The sequence below is a fragment of the Carica papaya genome, chromosome 5 (genome assembly GCF_054855325.1).
Source record: "Carica papaya isolate Zhongbai chromosome 5, ASM5485532v1, whole genome shotgun sequence".
Taxonomy (NCBI): Eukaryota; Viridiplantae; Streptophyta; class Magnoliopsida; order Brassicales; family Caricaceae; genus Carica; species Carica papaya.
In genome coordinates, this window is record NC_142313.1 from 22,821,720 (window position 1) to 22,846,804 (window position 25,085).

The following is a 25,085-nucleotide window of genomic DNA, read 5'->3' on the forward strand; positions in this document are numbered from 1 at the left end:
AATTATTAATTCTAATAAAAAAATATATACATGTAAAAAAAATATGGCATCTTGATTTATGGTAAAAACAAAAATAAAAAAATTTAGTCCAAATTAAGCATTATTATTACAGGAATTTGATGCAAAAAATTTGGGTCTGATATCATTATTAGAGAATATTAAGACTAAAAGTAATATGATAAATTATTTGCTTTTTCGCCTGACTGACAATAATTATTAATGTCTTTTGATTTTTCCAAAATGTTACTAGAGTTTTAAATAATTTTTACACTCCAAAAAGAAATAGTGATATATTTTTTTAAAATTATTTATTTTTTTAATTAAATAAAAATAATTTTTTTTTTTTTATATACTCATATTTTTTTTATAAAAAAAAAATTATTATCTTATATAAACTTACGAATAATCGTACTTTTTTTATTATTTTTTTTAATTTTATACAACAATTATTATTATTTCTTTGGTCCTTACATGTTTTTTTTTTGGGGTGTTTGAATTGATGATACATTAGAACTATGAAATCTTAAATGTTGTCATGTATGAATATGATTATTATGTCAATTTGAGACACCTGTTAAAGTGATTTTATGAGATGAAATTGATTTTTTAGGTGTGTGTACAAGACTATTTGTTTTCTTGAAGATGTCGTATAAAAGTGTTGAGTGTCTGGCAACTAAATGATTTCCACTGACATTTTTTATATGTACTTTATTGTTAGAAAAACTCAATTAATAGAATGCCTGGTTATAATTCCAAATAATTGAAGCTTTATTACTGTAATTTACTGTAGGCTATAATGACCCAAATCAAATATACACGCTTTATATATTATTTAATTTTTCGTATATTATAGATTTACATAATCTACTGAAAAGGTTTCACTCAATTTTTTCCTCAAGGAAAAAAAAAAAAAAAAAAAAACATTTCTTACTCTCTTTAACTTCCTCTTAACTCTTCAAAATGGACGCAGAACTTGCTCCAAAGAGGCCAGCATTGAACCAAACTATTCTTATATGAAAAAGATAAACTAAAAAGACTATTTGTAGACACTTATAATTCTTCTTAAAACTTATGTTAACAGCTTATTTATAATATAAACTAAATTCTTGCTTATTTATTTATCAATTACTATTATTTTTATTATCAAGTTAAAAACAAACACTTGACATTTTGTTTTTTATTTTTGTTATTTTATAGTCATGTGATTTAGATACAATAATACATGTTTGACTCAAATTAACATGTATACTTATTATGCAAGGATTAAATCATTATTTCTGAAATTTGAAAAATTCAATTCTACTTCTACCAAAATCTCAAGAAATTGCATCAAATTCACCCTTATCTTTGTTTAGATGTAACAATAAATTTTGAATTTTTAACCTAGTTTATTTTTTATTTTTATATATATTTTCTAAAGCTAATATGCATTCATTACATAATTTGACTAGTATTATATAATAGTATTGTTTAAATATACTCTTTAAAGGATCAAATTGCAAGTAAATTTGCAAGTGACATTATAAATCACCATAATTTGAATACTGAAGCACATCCACAAATCAGTAAACACTTGAGAACAGTAAAATACCAAAATAATTATGACACACATTGATCATGATAATCTGCAAAATCCAAGTAAAAAAAAAAAAAAAAAAAACTTATGAATAGATCCACATTAGAAGAATGAGAAAGGCACTGATTTTTAACCGAACTACTATTTTGTACACGTTATCATAAACAAGTGCATTCAAAAGAATAGGGTCTAAACAATTCCTTCCGAGATGCAGTTTTATCGAGGTTGGTTTGGAAGTAACAGCTATTGACTGAAAGTAAATGAAGGAACAAGGATCTTACAAGCCACAGTATGACCAGCAAGCCAGTCCAATATCAGATAAGATAATCTCAAGAAGAGCAGCAGCCACTATTCTGGTTGACAGGCTGTCCTCGAATCTGCACCGTTGGAGGTCTTGCTGTATTTGTAGCTGGCTGGCTTGCCATTCTACATTTAAAGTTGCACCAATTTTAGTATAGATGTAACGGGATCATGCATCATATGTTCATGCTCAGGTAACTGGATAAGTTAATGGTTAACAACATGTGATAAACTAAGATAGATCCAAAACCATTTGATCATCAACCATGAACAAGATCTAATCTTCTTTGCACAAAATAGATTCCAAGGCTTCCATCAAATCCAGACACTTCATTAGTATTCTAACCTGATATGACCATGTCCATGCTCTAATGGTTAACAACTTAATCGTTTTCGAACTCACAAACAACTTTTTAACTCCAGAACCACAAAAGAACTTAAAAGAAAAAGGTCAGATACTACCTCCTGAAGCCTTGACAATCAACGCCAAAAGGGCAAATGTGCTCCCTCTAATTTTGTGTTTTCTGTTTTTGGGAGGGGAGGGCGGTAGTGTTAGGTAGTAATTTTAAGGGATTGAACCCCAGCTAAGGATAGCTCTCACCTGATCCCATATTCTTTAGACTATGTCTACAAAAACAAACTTCATCCTTAGAATCTATTAGGAAATTCACACATAACTTAGCTAATGATGAATTAAGAGTGGGTTTCCGAATGAATTCCACACATGAAGCTTATTTGTTCCAAACATGGCCTCAATTTCACATCCAACCTCAGATTTGACAGTTTATGCTTTCAAACTATGGCATTTTCACATTTTAATTGCCAATATTATTTCTAATAATCAAAATTATAAATACTATCCAAATGGTAATTATAAAGATATGCATTTTGCACCTATCTTTGATTGCAGCAGCCATGGCCATAAAAGCCTGTTCCACATTGGTTGCATCTTTAGCACTGGTTTCCATAAACGGTATTCCAATTTCATCCGCAAAGGCCTGAGAGGAAGAATAAAACATCAAGGGGAAATATGATTAACCAAATAAACCAGATACTAATTTTCTATAAACATAACTTTATCCTTCTATCATGGATCGGTAAAGACGACTTAAAAGACATGAATAACCGAACTTCTATTCTGAGCAAGGGAGAGAGACTTTATTCAGAGAGGGCCAATGGCTATACCTTGGCAGTTTCATATGACACAACTTTATTCGCACTGAGATCACACTTGTTTCCTACCAGGAGTTTGTTCACATTGTCACTGGCATAGCGATCAATTTCATTCAGCCACTGCTTAACATTATTAAAGCTCTCTTGGTCTGTCACATCATAAACAATCTACCAGCAATACCAACCAGAGGAAAAAATATTCGCTGTCAGGAGAACCGTTAAAACAGGAAAAAGAGCTAAAACAGTTTAATTGAAACAAGACCACCCACTATGATACCATGCGCCCCACGATAATAGCTGCTAGTAATAGTCCTGAAACGTTCTTGCCCAGCAGTGTCCCACTGCAAGTAGAATAAAAGCAAATAGGTTACTCGGTCATCAAGCAACTAAAGCCTCAGAAAGTTCATACCGTGTGTCAATACTAGAAAAAAAAAGGACGATTTAAAAGCAATTCCAAAACATGGAAAGAACAAAGAGGAATTGCAGAAGACAAACAAGGAACATCATTCCCTAGCAAAATATATGTTCATAATTCCTCTCCAGAAATTATGGACAAGGAAAAGTTAGAGCACCATAATGAGTTAAACAGAAAAAACAATACTAATAGTAACAAAGAAATCAGAGCTCATACTATTTGAAGCTTAATAGTCTTCCCATCTTGCTCTACAGTGCGTATTTTCTGCAAAATGGGAAAAGATATAGTCATTGCTGGATACATATTTCTCACTGTTGAAACAACTTTACTACTTACAAAATCAACACCAATGGTGCTTATGTAACTTTCCAGGTATGAATCATCCTGCATCCAAGAAATAATGAAATCATCAGAGTCATGTAATGGCAAATAGCAGTCAAAAGCAGTCAACTTCATGTGCCAAAGAGGAAGAAAGTTGTAAGGACCACATTGCAGCCATCTAACTTTCCTCCACAACATACCTACATTTTCAAAGTTCTTTTTTATACAAGAAATTTTTCTGACGGAAGGAAAATTCTAACATTTTAGGCCACCCAATTTCACCTTTAAAAAAGTCAAAGATTCTCTTAAAATGTTGTTTTTTTGAAATAAAAAGTATAATATGCATCATTAACTCACAAGCACCAAGGGGGTGCCATGTACAAAACTTTTACATATCAATTAGGATATCAATAAGCTTCCCAAAATGCTCCGTTGAATAAGAGGATGACCTAAAACCAAGAAACTCAAGAGTCTGGAACCACGTAGTTCCAACCCTATCAATATTTCATCTAATCCCTTAAAAGCTCCCATGTTTTTCTCTTTCCACACTATCCAAAATATAGAAAGGGAAATGAGATCTGCATGTTTCTTTCCACCACTAATACTCATCCAAGCACAGATCTCATCCAACATGTTTAGAGTCTCTGCCATCACAATAATACTACAATTCTGTTTCACTAAAAGAGCAACCTCAACTAATCAAAAACCAAGGAATAAAAAATCATGAACTTGCTTCATAATATATATTGCTCTTCATCTATGGTGCATGAGGAGATGCAAACACTTAAGTGATAAACATTCCAGGATGATAAGCAAGTCGGCTTGCATTTTGTAGCCTATATAACATTACCGAAACCACTACCTTCTATGCAAGAATAGTATCGCATATATCCCAAGTTACATAAATTAATGTGAAATTTACATTTATGCATTTGCTATTTCCTTACAATATAATTTATCTGAATACTAAAAATTAAAATGAAAATTGAGTCCAATCAAAATATATTCTGGGATAAGCAAGTTGGTGTTGTATTTTGTAACCTATACGACAACTGAAACAATACCTTTTATGTGAACAACATCGAATATATTTCAGATTGCGTAAACAGAGAAATACGTTTATGCATTAATTGTTTCCTTGAAGAATGATTTATTAGGATAACTAAAAACTAAAAAGAAAACAAACCATGAGCAATGAAAATTGATTTTTATTTTCGAAGACATAAAGTTCCAGAAGCTTACAGCAAATCTTAAAAGAAGACAGGATTTGCCAACACCAGAATCCCCAATAAGGAGAAGCTTGAACAGATAGTCACTGCAAGTTAGAGCAAAAACAAAAATAACTTTTCTGCAGCACATGGGTTAAAGGGACAAATAAGAATGCATTTTGTTCTCTAACACAAACAATCCATTCAGCCACAATAGAGAGACAGAGTGCAAAAGAGTTGAGTGAATGCAATCAATTTACTGAAGTGATGAAAGCTAAACTGTTTAAGATGCTTTATTTGTTTCCACTGATCACATTCGAAAATCCAACAAATAACTAGCAGTTACCCTGGAGGCAAAATTGAATTCCATTTGCCAGTTATCTCAATAAGTTTATTTACTTAAGACAAGTCACATCTTCTTTGTTGGTGACATCTTTATAGTTTTGTGAAGACAGAAAGTTAAATCTTAATATGTTCCATCTAAGATACTAAAAATAATAAACTAGAGATTCCAGATTCTCTAAACTAATTCTGTCTCCATAAGAAATGGTGGGTACAAAATGCAGATCGAAACAACACCACCATTGAAGAGCAGGTGTGTTAGTGTGATTATAAGTTCTCTTCCTAACTTTAATCACCAAGAAAATTGAAAGCCAAAACAACATAACCGACGAAGAAATAGCAAATAACAAGATAAGGTGATTCGCATGAGATTTGAACTGGAAAAGACGAGATAAACTAAACTGCTTGCGTACATCAACAAGCAAATCCCTACAAGAACACCTAGATTCAATTGATAGATCTAAAACTCGAATAATTAACTAATTACCAAATCAAGTATTTCCAAAAAGCAAAAGATCAAAACTTATCAAGTTATGGTGAAAACACCCAAGTAACATTACACAGCTAACAAATCTTAGAATACACAGAGAAAAAGCAAAAGATCAAACGAACATACTACTCGGGATTCATGGCCGCGTGGAAATAAAATAGGATCCGGAGAAAAAGCTGCCAGAATCCGGTCAGTTTCCGGGCAGATATCACCAGGACCTCTTTTTAAAATATGTAGCGGAAACTTGGAAAGCAACAGAGAGATGACGAAGGAGAAGAGAAGCAGAGACGAGACGAGTCGCAAGCAAATGGGAAATGTCAGAACAAGAGATCTGAAATGGAATGATCATAGAAAATTCAGTTGGGTGTTTCGGACAAGAGAGCCTCAATCCATATGATATTGGGCTCTGAAAAATTAGGCCCAATGTGAAATTATTTAATTTTTTACTTTAATGTGTAAAATAGAATTAATTTTTTAATGAAGAGAAAAAATTAAAAATTAATATATATATATATATATATATATATATATATATATAACACAATAAGGCTTCCTCCTCTCCAGCTCTACTTGTTATTCATCAAAATCCTCTCTTCTCTTTAACTTGTAATTTGTTGTCAAAATTAGAAAATTATTTCTCTTTGTAATTTTTTCCCTTTTTTTTTTTTTTTTTTTTAACTCAAATCAGAAGATTCTTTTATGATGTATTTTAAAAGATATAAAAAATTAATTAATACCCAAATACCTAATATGATGCTCATCCCTAATAAACTACTTAATCTTTTTTAACTCTCAAACAAAGAACTCAATAAAAATAAAATATACAATTTATTATCAAATTTTATTTTTATAGTAACTATCTGATTCATTAAATTCTAAAATTTACTCATATAATATAGTATAAATCATTTTTTCTTAAATTTTTAAGTTTTTTATTGTAAGTAATTTATTCTCAGTGTTATTTACCTCATACAAATATTTTAATTTTATTCATAATACTCAAACATCAACTTTATAGTTATTGTGAGAATAAATATTGTACTTAACCCATAGTCTAATATTTTTTATTGTTTTTTTATGTAATATTTTCAATCACTTTTAAATTTTTATTAAGCATATTTTTATTAATTTAATAAGATTAAATAAGTATTTACAGTACAAAAATCTCCCTCATCAATCAAATTCTAAATCGAGTATTAATGATTTTGTTGAATTATTCATATGAATTTATATAATTAATTGTATTGTTTTTCATTATATATAATATAAATTGTATAAATGAATATAAAAGTAAAACAGAAGATATAAATTTTAACCTTGAAAATACTCTAATTTAAAGAAAAAGAGCTATGAGTTAGATTTTAACTCAAATCCATTATAACAATAAATATGATCACTCTTAAGTTAATTACAAACTCTTCGAACTTTTTAACTTAAACACCTAAACTATCCCTCTAATATCTTATAATTTTTTTTAAATATTCTTGAGTAGTAAATAACTTGTAGTTCTGTAATCTATCTCCATCCAAACTCTCGCTCCTTTTGATAAATCATATATGTAAATATAATATATATATATATATTTTAACTAAAACCCAAAAGCTATATTATATATATATATAACCTGGTAACGTTTAGATAAAATAATATAACCTAAAACAATTCAACGATTTGATTCGCCATGTGAGTTGGGATTTTTCATTCTTTGTTTTTCTTAATGAGTGCTTCTTATTCCCTCTACTTTGGTTGATTGCTTCTGTTTAATCTATAATTATTTGGTGCTTGTCTAAAAAAATAATTATTTATATTATAATTTATAAATTTATTAAAATCCAAATTACTCCATCAAAATTTCAATTTGATATAATCCAATTCTCCAAAATTTTATTTCAAAAGCGCCTCCGTCCCCACTTTCGTCTCTAGACAGAACCAGGATATGGATGAAGAAGAAGAGATTTTGATGGAAGTGGAGGCCGTACGGGCTGTATACGGAGAAGATTGCAAGGTTATTGATTCGTATCCGCCCCATCTTCAGTTACATATCAAGCCCCGCACTGCTGATATCTCATCTCAACAGGTCCTTCTCTCCTTCTCTATCTCATCTGTGCATGAATTCGATATCTTAGTGTTTTGTCTGCTCAGAACGAAGAGTTTGGAGTGTTTAGGGACTGCAATTTTTACTTTTTTATTCTTCACGTGAAATTGGAATCCTCTTACAAATTAGTTCAGTTCTTTTTTCTGGAATTTTTCGATATTTGCTATTTGCACATAACCAAAATATAGTGTGGTTATCTCATTGTGCGATTAAATTACCTCATAGCATTGAATCTCCTATGCTTAAAACCGATGTTTCAACCCCAAAAAGTAATAGAACTGCTCCTAAATAATTCAACAACATACTAATAGGTTTGTTGCCTAATCTTATATATATATATGAAGTGGAACTAAATTATAACGAAAGCTGGCTGTGGTTTTGGGGCTAGAATGGTGGTTAATCCGTTTACCTGTGTTTGATGAGCAAAGAAATGAAAAAAAGGTGTCTCCTTTTTACGTTTTATCATCCACTCACCTTGGGGTAATTGTTTTGATATATGTATATGTACGTGTATATATATATATATATATATTTCATAGTGTTTAAAAACAAGTTGCGCGATTAAAAAGAAAATAGTTTTTCTTGTTTGGAACAAATCAATCCTTAAAAAGATGTCTGGGATTCGAATAGAGAACCACATTGGTTCACGTTCTAAGCAAAAGAGTGTCAAATTATAAATGAATTCCACATCAAGAACATCATTGCTTCTGAATGAAGCGTTTGATTTTTATGGTCTTGGTAGATCGAAGGAGAAGAAAGATGTTTACCTATTTAATCATGTTTATCAGTTGGCAGATATTTATTCTGGGTGAACTTTGCTTGTTTGTTTTCTCCTTTCAGGCTTCTTGGTTGATTTATATGTATTCTTAACTAATTGTTCTTCTTGGAAACATGTTCTTGTTCCTTTTGTAGTTTGTTGAAGCAGTTATCACTATACGAGCAGGATCTGAGGTAACCTTTGCATGTTTATATATAAATCTTTTTTTATTCTTCTTTTGAGGTCAGAAGGACATGAATTATGTAGCGTTGTGGGAGAATAAAGTGTTTGATTAAGATTATTAAGTTGTTGTTTGGATCATTAACTTCATTGATTTTCTAAGTTATGTGAAAAATTAAGAAAAATGTAGTGCCCCATATTATTGTTCCTTTTTTTTGTTCTTTTTCTCTATAATTATAAACTTTATATTATGGTCCTCTATATTGTATAAACTTTGTTGGGTTAACACAAACATGAGGATGGACCCAGACCCAAGTTAGGATTCCTTTCTTTTGATGAAAAAGAAATATTATTAGCTAAGTAATAATACAAAGAATGGAGAATTAGATATTGTGGCAAGGCATAATTACTACATGCATATCTTGTTTCCTTTTATAATAGATTGTAGCCCTAGAATTAGTTAGATTTCCTTATCTTCCTATTTTCTTAGGATGACCTATAAATCATGTGATCGAGAATATAAATTTCCTTTTCCGTAGCTATGCTTGCTGTATGTACATGTATAACTTTTGTGTATTATATAGAATAATAAGAGATCAAATTCTTCCACAGATATCATCTGAAATTGGCTCAGCGAAGGCTTAATGCTGCCATGGCTATCAATGTGCTGATCGTAATTCTGTTGCACGATGATGTCTGCAGCACCCTCAATCAGGGTATCTGCGATAACAATTACTTTTGCCTGGGTTTCTTTTCTTTTGGCAGTTTGGATACTGGGGTTTGGCTCTATCCAGTAAAGCCATCTCAACTTGGAAAGCCTTAGGCCATTATCTGTTTTCTCCTCAATCTTAGGGCGTCTTGTTTTGAGCTTCAGCTGAGCTGAAACCAATCTTGAGAAAACACTATATCTGGGGCTTTTGAAGAGGATGGTTTAATCTTATAGCAAAAAAGAAGTCTTTTCTCTAGTTCGTAGCTGTTAGGACAAAATTACCTTAGAGGCTTTCTGCAACCATTGGGCCAATCCGACCCTTTGGAAGTCAGCTGCAATAATTGACGAATTTTCCTCACAGTTTGAACAATTTTCCTCTCCATGATAGCAACTTCTCCCTTCCTCACACAAATACATCTCCCAAAAGCCAACTGTACCTTTTGGGACAAAAATCATATTCCTCATTCCACCAGCAAATTCTGATAAAGCTAGAAATTGACTTCAAGGATTTGGAGAAGTTCAATTAAGATGCACCTATTTAGATCTCTTAAAACCGGTTGGAGAACATGATCATGCTGTGTGAGTAGTGGTATCTCTCAATCACTGAAAGCCATTCCTAAACAACACAATTTGAAATTCTTCTCAAAAGATTCTGAAACTAACAATCCAACAGGACTGGTGACTCCTGCCTTAAGATTCTAAAGTATTTGGTCTCAATCGAGAAATCAATCACTCCCCTTGTTACCAACTCAAAACTGAAATCTAACCAAGCAGGATAATCACAAAATCAAATGATAACTAAATTAAAAGAAGAAAAGAAATTGGAGAGAATAAAGGTAGCTCATTCTATAGCTCCTAAAACTTGAGTTCCTGTCTGCAGAGCCTTTTGGTCTTTGGGCCACCAGGACTAATCAACTGATTTTTCTATTGCTTGTGGATTATTCTCAAAATTTTGAACCTTAATGTGTTTCTTTATGTTTGCAGTATCCAAAAGAACCACCTCTTATTAATCTCATAGACTCCAAGGGTCTCGATGACAAACGGAAAAATCAACTGATAAGAGGTATACAGGACAAAGCATGCGGACTCACATCTTGTTTAATGGTTGTAGCTCTTTGTGAGGTAAGTTTTACGTTATGCATATATCACCATAGTTGATGAGTCAGCTGATGTTTTACTCTAAATCATCATCCAACAGTTACCATTCCGGGTGAATTGATTTTCATATGTATCAGAGAAGAATCAGAAGTAGATAAAGAACTATGATGAGAAAACAAAACTAATACTTACATGCTAAGGCATAAAAATGAGCAAAAGGGAAAAGGTGTAAATCAAAATTGCGAGGATAGAGAATAACATGAAGTTCTTGTTTCCATAGTAATATGCCTATAAACTAAAGTGGTACTAGAATCCATCTTTTATGTATATATATAGAGTTAGGGGTATATATACATAAAAGATGGATTTATATATGGAAACATAAATCATCCTATTAATACTAGAAAATCAACTAATAATTACATAAGAATATTTTATAATATATTTTGTGATATTTAACACTCCCCCTCAAGCTGAAACATACATATTGATCATACCTAGCTTGTTATGAAAATATTAAATTCGGGTTCCATTCAAAACTTTTGTGAATATATCACCTAATTGTTCCTCTGTTTTCACATAACCGGTAGAAATCAAGTTCTCTTAAATTTTCTCATGAGTGAAATGACAATCAACCTCAATGTGTTTAGTTCTTTCATGGTACACCAGATTTGAGTCAATATGAAGAGTAGCTTGATTATCACACCAGAGTTTTGCAGATAATACGGAATTCAAACCCACTTCTACTAAGAGGTTTGTATCCATAAGACTTCATATGTGGACTGGGTCATAGATCTATGTTCGGACTCTGCACTGGATCGGAATACAACGGTTTGCTTCTTACTTCTCCATGATACCAGGTTCCCACCAACGAAAACACAATAGCCTGCAGTGGATCTTCTATTAATTTTAAATTCAACCCAATTAGCATCTGCAAAGCATTCAATGTGAATGTGCTCATGATTGCTAAATAGTATACCAAGTCCTGGAGCACCTTTTAGGTAACACAAAATCTGTTTCAAAATCTTCCAATGTTTGACTGTAGGTGCAAACATAAATTGACTAACAATACTGATAAGATATGCAATATCTGAACGAGTCACTGTAAGATAATTCAGTTTTCTAACTAATTGTCTGTATCTTTCTGGATCATCAAGGGGGTCACTATTATCTTTAGTAAGGTATACATTTACTACCATTGGAGTAGCTTTCCAGTTTCTACAAGTAGATCAAGTATATACTTCCTTTAAGATAAGAATCTCTTTCTTGTTTCTTGTTACTTTTACTTCCAAGAAATATCTTAACTGATTTAAGTTTTCGGTGTGAAACTTGATATGAAAAATGATTTGAGAGAGGATATTCTGCACAATTATCACCTATAATAACAATATCATCAACATAGACAATAAGGAGTATAAGATTTCTTCAAATGACAGACTTTTCCATGTTCCCCGTGAGTAATAAATCTAGATGGTTGCTTCATATACACTTCTTTTAGAAGGTCGTCATGAAGGAATGCATTATTGATATCTAATTAGTGTAAAAACCAATTGTGAGATGTTGCAATGGAGATAAATAAACGGACATATGTAAGTTTTGCCTCTGGAGAGAAAGTATTAGAATAATCAACCCCCCATAAGTTTGAGTATAGCCTTTTATTACAAGTCGGGTTTTAAGTCTTGCTACTGAATCATCTAGGTTTACTTTGACTGCAAAATCTATTTACATCCCATAACCCTTTTTTTTTGGGTAAATCCACTAAATCTCAAGTATGATTTTCATCGAGAGCATTTATCTACTCAAGTATTGCATTATGCCAAGCAAAATGATTCACAGTTTTCTTAATTGTTTTGGATATGAAAATTGAGTATATAAAAGCAATGAAAAAAGTAGACGAGAGAGACAGATGGTCATACGAAATATAGTTAACAATGGGATAAATTGGCTGAGGAATTGTGTATTGACGTTTACCTTTACGAAAACCAATAGGGAGATCAAGGTCTTGTGAGGCAGAATTAGATGACGATGGATCTGGTGTAGGACATGTATCATGAGTTTGTTGTCTTCTGAAATAAACATGAACAGTCGATGGTGGTACTTGGGTTAAGAGTACACTAACATTGTCATCAATTTGCTCAAGTGACGTTAGAGGCATATCATCTAGAGAAATACCATTATCTGTTTGCTCAATAAAGGTACCTGGTGTGAAATTATAAATAAGCCACTCATCGTCCGCCCATTGATTTGTAGATTTGTACAAGGAGGAGAAGAACGATATATCTCTCTGAAAAAACCATATCTGTCGATATCAAATATTTATTGAGATAAGGAGGTAGCATCGGTATCCTTTCTGAAGGTGAGAATATCCCAAAAATACACATTTTAAGGCATTTAAATTCAATTTTGTCACATTAGGTCACACATCTCGCACATAACAGGTGCTACTAAATATTTTGAAGTTGCATCGAAAATAAAGATTTGTTTGGAAAAAAGAAAATTGTAAGGAGCATATCATCAAGTACTGTAAATGATATACGATTAATAAAGAAACATGCTGTGGAAACAGCATTAGCTCAGAATTGCTTAGGGATTTGCGTTTGGAACAAGAGGGCTCGAGCTGTCTTAAGTAAATACTTGTTTTTTCTTTCAGCGACTCCATTTTGAAATAGTGTATCAACACATAAGAATTGGTGAAGGATCACGTGTTGAGTCATATAATTATGAAATGAGTGTGACATATATTTTTTGATATTATTACTTCTCAATACATGCACAGAAATATTGAATTGTGTTTTGATTTCAGCACAAAAAGTACAAAAGTGAGAAAATACTTCAAAACGATTTTTCATAAAATATATTTAAGTCATTTGAGAAAAATCATCCACAAAAGTAACAAAATACTTAAAAGTTGTTTTATACGCAACAAGACAAGAGCCCCAAACATTAGAATGAACAACTCAAAACAGACTCAATTCGTCTATTTACTCTTGGACCTAACGGATTACGATGATGTTTTGCAAACCGACATGACTTGTAATTCAACAAGGTATATCATAGAACTGAGGACATAACTTTTTCAATACAGGTAGAGAGAGATGTCCTAATTGACAATGTGCTTCAAATGAAGATGTAACATTAGAATAGGCAACCGACTGAGGCACCCAGGTATCAAAAATATAGATACCATTTGATATATTTTCTTTACCAATAATCTGCTTCTTTGTAAGATCTTGAAGAACACAATGATCAGGAAAGAATGTAATACAACAATTTAAATTTTTAGTCAATTTACTCATAGAAATCAGATTGAAGGTAAATTTAGGTAGACTTAATACAGATGACAGGGTAATGGATGAAGTTGGGTTTTGTAGTCCAGGACCCCACAATGTTATAAGTCAATCCATCAGTAATAGTTACAGGAAAATGTGCATTATGTGGTCGAAAACTAGAAAATATATTAGGATTACCTATCATGTGATCTGTAGCATCAGAATCAATTATCCATCTGTTCGAAGAGATAAGATTTTTTTTCTCTAATTCAGCGAAAATAAAAAATTTATTCAAGAATTCCTGATACTGAGTGAATTTAGCATACTCATCAGCTCAAATGATAACAGTTCTTTCATAATATGAACTAGCAGTAGTAGCAACAATACTAGTTGTCTGTATTCTGCGATTCTGCAATTTTTTACAATACCATTTCATATGCCCTTGTTCACGGTAGTAGTAGCAGACAATATTCATTTCAATTCAAGAATTATAAGAAATATGCCACTCAGAATATCCAAAATACAACAGTCAGAGATGCCCTGAAAAAGCCACAAATAAGGGATAAATTTTGAGAAAACAGAATACTTTTTCGCACATGGAAACCCAAAAGAACCACATTGCCACCACAGGAGCTCACGTGTTGCCATCAGAGTTCACGTGCTGCCGCCTGAAAACACCAAAATTTCTCATTTCGGTCTGAAATCACCACAGAACCCTAATGCGCACCCTCATCTGGAATAATGCTTGCCGAAACGCCCTAAATCGCGACCAAAAGCGGAGAATCGCTTGCTATCGCGCGATCTCCTTCACCACAGCTTTCCCTTCTTCAGCCTTCTGGTTTCGTGCACAGAGCCGGTTGACCGAGCTCCTCTATGCCTTCTTTCCTCAAACGGGAACCCAAGACGCTCGGGGATGATCTCGTCGCACGCAGCCTCAAACTGTTGCGTGAATTGCTTCCTCGGTTTCTCCCGCGTACACCACTGTGCTGGCCGCATTCTGAATTGACTGGAGATCGGTGGTTGTCTTCCTCCGGCGTCGAGAATGGGTTGTTCAACCCTTCTTTTAATCTGATGTAATTTGACTCCTAAAACCCTAACCCTAACCCTAACCCTTGCTCTGATACCATGTAAGATTTAGGGAAATGAATTCTGAATATTTACATACATTCATTACATAGAGTTAGGGGTATATATACATAGAAGAGGGATTTATATATGGAAACATAAATCATCCTATTAATGTTAGAAAATCAATTAATAATTACATAAAAATATTCTGTAATATATTTTGTGATATTTTAACAATGATAATACATTTTGGTTTTGGATTGCATTCTCCTTGGGATGCTAGGGATTAAAGCACTAAAGATTTTTAGAGAAAATAAATTTCTAATTTTTTATACGCTGTTTTGTTTACATTTAGAAGATATATATAGACTAGTTATCATTTTTCTATTTGAACTTTAATTATAAGATATAATTATACTATTAGAACTCTAAATAATATAGTATTCGACTTAACATAAAATCTTTATCAACACTCTCCCTCAAGTTGGCGTAAAGATATCACATATGCCCAACTTGCAAATCAGGTTCTGAAGAGATTTGTTGCATAGTTTTTTTGTAAAAATGTCAGCCACTTGGTCGTCAGAAGATACATGATGTAAGCATAGAGAGCCACCAACCACCTTCTCTTTTATGAAGTGTCGATCAATATCAATGTGTTTTGTTCTGTCATGTTGAACTGGATTATGAGTAATGTTAATTGCTGCTTTATTGTCACAAAATAAAGATAGTTTCTTATTTTTAAGCAGTTTTAACTCCCTCATTAGCTTTTGCAACTATAGTAATTCACATATTTCTTGGGCCATTGCTCTATATTCTGCCTCAGTACTGGAGCGAGCAACCACATGTTGTTTCTTACTTTTGCATGTGACTAAGTTGTCTCTTACAAATGTACAATAACCTGTAGTTGATCTTCTATCATCTAGGGAACCAGCCCAATCGGCATCTGTAAATGCTTTTATTTTAAAGTGACCATGCTTAGAAAAGAGCAGACTATTTCCTGGTGCAGACTTCAGGTATCGTAATATGCGGAAGATAGCATGTAAATGAGTTTCACGACGATCATGCATGTACTGCCTCACAAGACTAACTGCATATGCTATATCGGGTCTGGTATGTGAGAGATAAATGAGTCTTTCAACTAGTTTTTGGTATCTTCTCAAGTCAACTGATGTACCACTACCTGCTTGTAATTTATGGTTGCTCTCAATAGGTGATTTTGCTCTCTTCTAGTAAGTGTAGGATATATTTCTTTTGAGAAATGAAGATCCCTTTATTGGATTTGGTAACTTCAATCCTCAAGAAGTATTGCAATGTTTTTAAATCTTTTATTTCAAACTCTTGAGCAAGAAGTTCTTTCAACCAAGTTATCTTCTTTGTATCATCTCTAGTCACCACAATATCATCCACATAAATAATAAGAAAAGTGACTTTACCCTCACGATGTTTAATAAATAAGGTATGATTTGTATTGCTTTGTTGATATCTAAAAAAGATCATAACTGTTTTAAACCGTTCAAACCATACTCTTGGAGACTGCTTCAATCCATATTAATTATTTTTTAATTGACAAACTTTTCCTTACATTCTCTCATCTTTAAATCCAGGTGGAATTTAAATGTACGTCTCTTCCTTTAAGTCTCTATGGAGCAATGCATTTTTTACATCAAACTGCTGTAAATCCCAATCAAGATTAGCTGCGCAAGATAAAAGTATTCTAATTGTGTTCATCTTTGCAACATGTGCAAATGTCTCCTGATAATCAATCCTATAGGTCTGAGTAAATCCTTTAGCCACCAATTTAGCTTTGTACCTTTCAATCGATACGTCTGCTTTGTATTTTACAGTGAATACCCATTTGCAATCAACTATCTTTTTTTCCTGTGGAGGTGAAACAAGTTCTCATGTTTCATTCTTTGTCAATGCTCTCATTTCTTCAATCATGGTTTTTTTCTATTTGGGATCTGCTAGAGTTTTTTTCCAATCCTGTGGAATAGACACAGAGAAAACAGACAAGACAAAGACTCTATAGGAGGCAGATAGAGAGTCATAGGAAACAAAGTTAGATATAGGGTGCTTAGTGCAAGTTCTCTTTCCCTTTCTAATAACAATAGGTTTATCTGATAAATCACAAGAGAAAGATAACTCACCAGTATTTTATGAAACCAAAGAAGATTCTTGACCTAGGACAGATTGCATAATGACTTTTTCAAACTTCTCTCTTCTTGAATACCTTTTCAAGTCTGATTTATTTTGACGTTTAACATTACTTTTTTGATTAAGACTTTCTATAATAGAATTCTCCCATTGAATATGATTCTCAATCGTTACCCAATTTGGTATCACTTCTTCCTTCTCACTCTCCCCCTGAAAAGGTGTTGGGTTTCAGTTGAAGTAAGACTCATTTTCCCTAAAAGTAACATTCATAGTTACAAAGTATTTTATAGATGGTGGATGATAACACTTATAGTCTTTTTGGTAGAAGAATATCCAACAAATACACACTTAAAAGTTCTAGGTTCTAGTTTACCAATATTTCTAACATGAATAAAGCACACACATCCCAACACTTTTGGGGGAATAATGTAGAAATTTTTTCCTTCCAAAACCTCTATAGAACTTTTAAAATTCAGGATCTGTAAAGACATTCTATTGATAAGATAGACTGAGAGAACTGCATCTCCCAAGTAACTTTTTGGTAGATTCATAGTGAATATTGGTGACTGAGCTACCTCTAGTATGTGCCTGTTTTTTCTTTCAGGAACCCTATTTTGTTTACTGGTTTATGCACAACTTATTTGATGATTTATCCCATTTGACTCCAAGTAGTTACGGAACCTACTATTCATATATTTTATACTATTGTCAATTCGCAGAATCTTAACTTTAGAACCAAATTGTGTATATATCATTTTGTGAAAAGATTGAAAACATGAAAATGCATCACTTTTTGCTTTTAACAGATAAATTCATATTTAATCTAGTATAGCAGTCAATAAAGGTAACAAACCATCTATGACCAGAAAGAGAGGTATTCTGAGTAGGTTCCCACACATCATAGTGAATAGTATTAAAAGAATCAATACTTCTATTATTACTTAAATGATAAGAGCTCATCTTATGTTTAGCAAGTTCGCATGCATCACAAAATAAAGATTCCATATAAGTTCTTTTAAATAATTTATAATATAATTTTTTTAAAACAAAAAAGGAAGGATGTCGCAATCGTCGGTGCCATTGTACTATCTCCATATTGACTTCTTTATTCCCAATGGTTGTTTAATTTCTAATTAAGTTCAGATGTCTATCCAAGATATATAAGCCATCTTGCAGTCTACTAGTGCCAATTCTCTTCTCGGTTTGAAGATCTTGAAAGATGCAATGATCAGGAAAAAAATTCAATTTTACAGTTGAGATCTTTTGTTATGACACTAATAGATAAAAAATTATCAGAAAAACTATACACATGTAAAACTGAAAACAGTGTAATAGTAGGAGTGCAATTAATGGAACCTGTTCCTGACACGGGGGTGTATGACCCATCTGTTATACGGATATTATCCCCTTCAGTACAAGAAGAATAAGTTAAGAATTTTTTAGAATAACCTGTCATGTGTCTGTTAGTTTCAGAGTTTATAATCCAATTATCAGGAGTGGAAATAGAATGAACAATACTTGATTTTATCATATTTGATGTGCCAACAGTTGATCGAGAGTTAAGTTGACTCAGAAGACGCTTCAGATTTTGAATTTTTTCTATAGAAAAGGCTCAAATGGATGGTGAATCAAGTGTTTCCCCTAGTTTCAACAAAATTTGCTTGAGCTATTGTGGTTCCACTTCTTCTTCCTCCCCGATCTCTAATTGGTCTTCCATGCAACTTCCAACAAGCTTCCTTAACGTGTCTTCGCTTGCCACAATAGTCACATTTCCATATCTCTCTGGATTAATTAGACTGAGCAACTAATCCAGCTTTTTCAACTGATGCAATGTGAAACATGACATTTCTTCTATTCTCTTCTTGCTGAACATAAGCATAACTTTGTTCTAATGAAGGAAAATGATCCTTACCAAGCACTTGGACCTGTATTTGATCATATTTGGTGTTCAAACCAGTTAAAAAATTATAAATTTGCTCTTTTTCTGTCAATTTTTGAAATTTAACTATATCTGTAGGGCACTCTGCTTGAAAATCTTGATAGTAATCTAACTTCTGCCATAATCCATTTAATTTAGAAAAATATTGAGAAATAGTCATCTCTCCTTACTTTGTGCCATGAACTTTATTCTGGAGTTCATAAATCTGAATGTCATTACCCATCTGTGAATATGTAAAAGATGCTGCATTTCATATTTTTTCAGCAATGTTAAGCAACAGATATGCTCTGGCAATATAGGGTTGCATGAAATTTATGAGACATGGCATTATCAATGAGCTCTCAGAGTCCCATTGATAATATTCTAAACTACTAACATCTGGTTTCTTCACCTCACCAGTAATGTAAGCCTGCAATCCTCTAGATTTGATGAACAATAAATAAGATCTCGACCAAATAAAATAATTAGTTTCATCAAGTTTTATGGGATCGATTTGTAATGAAGGATTATCAAAAATAGTAACACTCACTTTTTTTGCTTATGTCATTTTAGAATGCTAAAATAAGAAAAAATACCCAGTAATGAAAAATAGACCTCCTATCTCCACTAAGGACCCAAAAAAAGGGAAGCAGATCTGGTTCGGTTCTAAACGGCTCATGTTTAGTTCTAAAACGACTCAAACTCGACTCTAGAACGACTCAGACTCGGTTCTAAAACAGCTCAAAGTCGGCTTGGCTCGTCTTCTCCGGGCAAATTTCTGAACGTGCGCAGGAAAAGGTAATGGTGTGACCTTTTTTACCTGCATCTATTGATGTGCGGCTGTAATTTTTTACTAGTGTTTCTGGATATGTGGCGTAAATTTTTACTAACGTCTCCGAATGTGCGGCTGTACTTTTTTACTGGTGTTTGAGGATGTGCGATTGCAACTTTTTACCAGCGCTTATGGTTGTGCGGTTGTATATTATTACTGGCGCTTACGGAGGTGTGGTTGCACTTTTTACCGACGTCTGCGAATGTGCAGTTTCAATTTTTATCGACATCTGCAAATGTGCAGCTTCAGTTTTTACCGGCGCCTGCGAATGTGCGACTGCAGCTTTTTACCGACGTTCTGATACCATGAAGATTTTTAGAGAAAATTAACTTCTAATTTTATATACGTTGTTTTGTTTACATTTAGAAAATATATATAAACTAGTTATTCTTATTCTATTTGAACTCTAATTATAAAATATAAGTATACTATTAGAACTCTAAATAATATAGTAGTTTACTTAATATAAAATTCTTATAAACAAGCACAATATAGCATTGAAATCTTTCTGATACTTTAGGTTTAGCTGCATAAATAATTGAAAATTTGGATTCAAATATAACCAATTTGGTAGCCTGCATGGTCTGTAGTTCTAAATAACAAATTACTCATACTTGAGAGGAAACAGAATTCTTATGTATTCGAAGACTGATTGAGATAATTTTTTTTAGGAAGCAGTGGAGAGGCTCTCTATTATGAATCACCCAGATGGAGATTGTCCATTGTGTTTGTGTCCTTTGGTCCCAGAAGATGATAAAAGCAAATGCTTACCGTTTATGAAGTTGATGTCTTGTTTTCATTGCTTTCATAGGTAGAGTACTAGTTTCTTGTTTCTAATATTTTTCTTTATTCAATTAGGTCTAACTTGTGGGTGCTTTTTCCTTCTTAGTGAATGCATTATTAGGTGGTGGCATTGGCTTCAAGATCAGAAAGAGACCAGTGCTAAAGATTTACCTAGGGCAACTGAACGCCCTATAAGACATATCAAAAGTCATGAAGGTGCGGGAAGTTTCTTTATTTGTTTAGTTTCTAGGGAATTGGCCTCTGTGACTGAGTTCATGGCTAGGTTGTTTTCTGGCAGGCAGTTTACTGCATATTTGAAGCAGACAGTCTAGATATGTAATGAGCTGTGAAACTAAATATTCCATGCACCCATAGTTCCTATTTTTTCCACTGTTTTCATTATTTTACCTTGTTGATAGACTTTGTCATTTTCTATTGCATTGGATAGTTTATAAAATTGTCAACCTATTTTTTCTTCTTTCAAAAGAAGTTTCAACTTATTTTAACACCAAATTGTTAGCACAGAAAGGGGGATTCTGGTATTGTGAAACTGGAGCTAGAACTTTTTAATGAAGAAAAGCAACATTGATAAAACACATTTCCTTCGATCACCCTTTCCTTGAAGTAAAAATGTAAATCTTATTTCAATTAAGAATATTTTTGTTAATGTCTAACTAGTAATTGATGCTGTCAGACATCACTGGCCCTATGGAAGAAAGTATGGGGAACTGTCCAGTTTGCCGTAAGGTCTTTCATACCAAGGATCTCGATCATGTGCATGACTTGGTTGGCGCTTATTCCTCTCAATTGGTGAGTCATCAACTGCTAATCACTATGATAATGTGTCTGTTTGTCTGTATCAAAAGGAGAAACATACACGTAACATAACACGGCACTTAGGCGATGTCAACCTTGTACAAAATATACAAAAGGAAAAAAGATAGAATTTGCTTAAGGGCCTGAGCCAAAAAGTCAATGAGCTTGTGTAAGACTCCTGTAAGACTTTTCCGTCAAGGAAAGAATGACCTTCAAAAAATATTTATTAAGGTCCGAAACCAGTGCTCTTTAATGATAGCAAAATTAGATAAGTGCCCTGAAAGACTTTCTGTTTCCTTTCTCTTCGTATGATTGTTTATATTAAAGCATATGCTACATTTTTTAGCAAAGATTGCCACCATGATGCTTGTACTTAAGTGAAAGTCTGTCCAAACTAACACAAGAGAAAGAAAACAAAGAAGAAAAGATAGGAAAGAGAGAAGCAGCTTGGTGTGTTGATTGACTCTTTAGAGATTAGTTAACTCCTGGTACGTGTAGTGAAAAATAACTAAAGGGCTTGGTAAGAATAAGGAAGATGTTTTCTCCTGAAGGTTACTGGTGAGAGGAATAAGAGTTAGAGAAAAAAAGAAAACGATGTTAATATTAATAAGGCATCAAGAGGTTCCCACGGTATACAGAAACAAAAACTAAGAACTAACAAGCGGAACACAGAACATCAGTAAAGGTTCAAAGATCCTTTCCAGAAAGGACAGGATAACCTTTACGCAAGAAACTTGAGGTTTGGAGCCAATGGTCTCTAATACTAACAACACAATAGATTTTGTCAACGAGATTTATAATGTTTCTTTCTTTCCATGTAGCTCATGTAGTGACCAATGGAATGGGATGAGATTCTTTCTATTTCCTTGCCAACAAAGGTGCCACTCCAATGCCCAGATCTCATAAGCTATTGAGCCACTCACGACCCAAGAAAGATTAGGAAAAGAGAGAGCAGAATCCCTTGATATTCTCGCTTCAGGACACCGGAGAAGAAGATTCTTAGGGGATTCTTTCTACCGCAGGCAAATGGGGCAATCATTAACAATGATTTTATCACATCTGAAGTTAATCCAAGGTAAAGATTTGCTGCTCAAGTGAAGAATGACATACAAGGTGAAGCTTGCTTCTTCCAGATTTGTTTCCATTGGAATCTGAAGACCACGAGCTACTGGGACAAAAGACCAAGAAATCACCATTTTTGAAATAGTCCAAACCAGCTTATCTGGAACTACAGGTAACATAAGTATGAGCCAACTGGGCCAATAAAGCATTGAAGTTGTCAATCTCTTGGTCAGTGAGGTTGCGAGATAGTGATAGGTCTCAAGAGGGATTAGGAGGGTCGTACTTGCAGGTTGGACTCTGGAGATAGTTTTGCAAAAGGATTTGTGGCTCCATGTCATTGGCAATGCAAATTCAAAAGATCAAGAGCATTTTGATCTTTTTATATGAGGCCAAAGTCATAATTTTTTTATGGTGGTAATTAAGCCAATCAAGACTGCTTCTAAAATGAATGGATAAAACATTTTGGACTAATATTATCTAGGTTGTTAATCTTCTTCCATTTCTTGTCCTGAACATCGGTCAATACTTCAAAAAAATTTGTTCCTATCTTACAGTCAGAGTTAGCTGAAGCTAATACTCTTTTTCTAATATTATTTTGCTACTGCAGATACAGGATTCTGATGAAACCAACACCAATGAGAATGAGAAGCTCCTTCACTCTGAGGCGGAGAACATAAGAAGAGAGAGATTTGAGACCATCCTAAAATTGCAGGAAGAAAACAGTGGTTTAATAGAACCCCGTAAAAACATAGTTGTTTTGCCTGGTATGTTTCTTCCTCAGCCAATCAGATCTACTCCTACACCAACATCCACCAGCGAGGTTACCGAACAAGACGAAAGACAACCAGTTGGAGCAGCTCCTGGAGAGCCAAATTTAAGTGGTTTATCAACCAGGCCTGGCACCAGTCAGAATCAGAACTCGTACATGAATAGGAGAAGGGTACGAAATCCAAGAAAACCAGTTAGGCAATGGATTAGGAAAGACGATAATACTGCTGATTGAGATGGCATGCTGGATTTTCTTTCTGAAAGGATTTTATGACAGTAGGGATGAACGCCTTATGAAAGGATTTTAGGAGTTTATTTGTAAAAATGAAAATATCAGGGAACTAGATTCATTATAAGGCTTTAGGTTCTGGATATTTGGGTTTGTTGTGAAGTTGTACCAATGTCAGCAGGGATGATTGACTTTAAATCTTTATTTAGAAAAGGATTATGGGAGAATATAGGAGAGAAACTAAAATGAAGAGGAGAGAAGACGGCAAATATGAAAAATTCCCAGTCTTTTATTTTTATTTACATGTTACGTCTATCTTTTGCAAATACTAATTCCACAATTTCTTTTCTTGAAGTAAAAGTTCAACTGATGACAATTTCTTTTCTAATTCTTATCTCGAGGGAAGAAAAGAGGTTTTTCGTAGATTCTATTCCGCCTTCTTGGCACTTTGGATATCTTAGTTATCCGGTGGGGGATTATTTTGTAATATATATCTAATAGTAGATTATTTCATCGGTTCCAAATAGAAGTCCACATAAAGCTGAATCTTATGCGAAGTACCAAAATTAATTCAGTCCATACCGGTTTTGGTTACCTAAGAACTGAAATTAAAATAATTCATTAAATCAACAAAAAAAAACAATAGATTTCTTGTTATTTATCTAATCTTTAATTAATAAAAATTAATGAAGGAAAACATAATTCAATCAAATGTTAATCCAAAATTGTACATCTGAATTAATCCTACTAAATCTATTACGTCTTTTTTTTTTTGCTTTTATTGGGCCTAATGGTTGAACCCAGGGCTTGAAACTCTAAGCAAGAGAGTTTCTGACATGGAGCCACAAAGGCTTGGACATCAAGTCTATACTAGAAAAAGCAATGTATTTGGCTTTGTCATATATTGTAAAGTTTACAAGGCTAATCAAGCTGTCATACCCAAAATTTCTTCAGTACTAAAATAGGAAAAAAAAGCAAATAAAAAAAGTTGTGAGTTAAATATAAATGTTTTACTTACTGGTGATTTATTATTATTATAACTTCAGAAAAAAAAAATGAAAAAAGGAGATGGAAGAAAAAAAATGGAAGCCAACCTAGCAAATAGGTCACACCTAAAGTATCAGACCATTTTGTTATAGCCTAAACATAAAATTTAGTTCTTTTAATATCTCAAACTGTCCAAAAACCAAGCCTGACTTAGATGAGAAAACTTAACACATTAATCTCGAGTTAAAATAAAAGGAGGCCTAGACCTTTTACTTCTACAAAATGATATTGTTTTTCGAGAAGCCTTTGATTTTCTTTACCCTTCGATCATAAAAACAAAGTAGAAGGGAGGGTACGTAGAGTTTATCTCTAATGGAAGACTTTGGAGATCGAAAAGAGAATGAGAGAAGTAGTAAAAATAAAGATTGTTGACCCAAAGGATAGTACAAATGGAAAAGCATAAATTTGATTAAAAGGTTTTGACGCGGGAAGCCAAGGTTAAGACACCTTAATCATGAACCCACATATGCATTAG

At 33.1% G+C, this 25,085-nt stretch overlaps 2 protein-coding genes across 4 annotated transcripts; one reads left to right on the forward strand and one right to left on the reverse strand.

Annotated features, from left to right (window-relative positions):
* Positions 1-1,678: 1,678 nt before the first annotated feature.
* RA-5 (RAS 5) lies at positions 1,679-6,167 on the reverse strand. Its single transcript, XM_022047607.1, has 8 exons — positions 5,952-6,167; positions 5,028-5,100; positions 3,801-3,848; positions 3,681-3,728; positions 3,319-3,390; positions 3,062-3,217; positions 2,771-2,874; positions 1,679-2,002 (listed from the first exon to the last, which is right to left on the reverse strand). Exons 1-8 carry the CDS (start codon positions 5,963-5,965, stop codon positions 1,906-1,908), a joined length of 612 nt encoding a protein of 203 aa, XP_021903299.1. The 5' UTR covers positions 5,966-6,167; the 3' UTR covers positions 1,679-1,905.
* Positions 6,168-7,453: 1,286 nt separating this feature from the next.
* LOC110818661 (RWD domain-containing protein) lies at positions 7,454-23,878 on the forward strand. Of its 3 annotated transcripts, none has more exons than XM_022047604.2 (8): positions 7,454-7,508; positions 7,722-7,902; positions 8,833-8,871; positions 10,551-10,688; positions 20,577-20,716; positions 20,795-20,904; positions 21,383-21,498; positions 23,174-23,878. In XM_022047604.2, exons 2-8 carry the CDS (start codon positions 7,762-7,764, stop codon positions 23,567-23,569), a joined length of 1,080 nt encoding a protein of 359 aa, XP_021903296.1. In that variant the 5' UTR covers positions 7,454-7,508; positions 7,722-7,761; the 3' UTR covers positions 23,570-23,878. The 3 variants fall into 3 exon arrangements, with proteins under 3 accessions (XP_021903296.1, XP_021903297.1, XP_021903298.1); XM_022047606.2 differs by lacking the exon at positions 7,454-7,508 and adding an exon at positions 9,470-9,573 and having other exon boundaries at positions 7,801-7,902; XM_022047605.2 differs by lacking the exons at positions 7,454-7,508; positions 10,551-10,688 and having other exon boundaries at positions 7,535-7,902.
* The last annotated feature ends 1,207 nt before the right edge of the window (positions 23,879-25,085 follow it).

Excerpts from the sequence above, each read along its gene's own strand:
- RA-5 (XM_022047607.1), bottom strand. Across the intron at positions 3,729-3,800 it reads GCACCATTGGTGTTGATTTT|AAAATACGCACTGTAGAGCA; the intron begins GTAAGTAGTAAA and ends CCCATTTTGCAG. Across the intron at positions 3,391-3,680 it reads AGACTATTAAGCTTCAAATA|TGGGACACTGCTGGGCAAGA; the intron begins GTATGAGCTCTG and ends TTCTACTTGCAG.
- LOC110818661 (XM_022047604.2), top strand. The coding sequence starts at position 7,762 with ATGGATGAAGAAGAAGAGATTTTGATGGAAGTGGAGGCCGTACGGGCT. Across the intron at positions 20,717-20,794 it reads TGTTTTCATTGCTTTCATAG|TGAATGCATTATTAGGTGGT; the intron begins GTAGAGTACTAG and ends TTTCCTTCTTAG. Across the intron at positions 21,499-23,173 it reads GCGCTTATTCCTCTCAATTG|ATACAGGATTCTGATGAAAC; the intron begins GTGAGTCATCAA and ends TTGCTACTGCAG.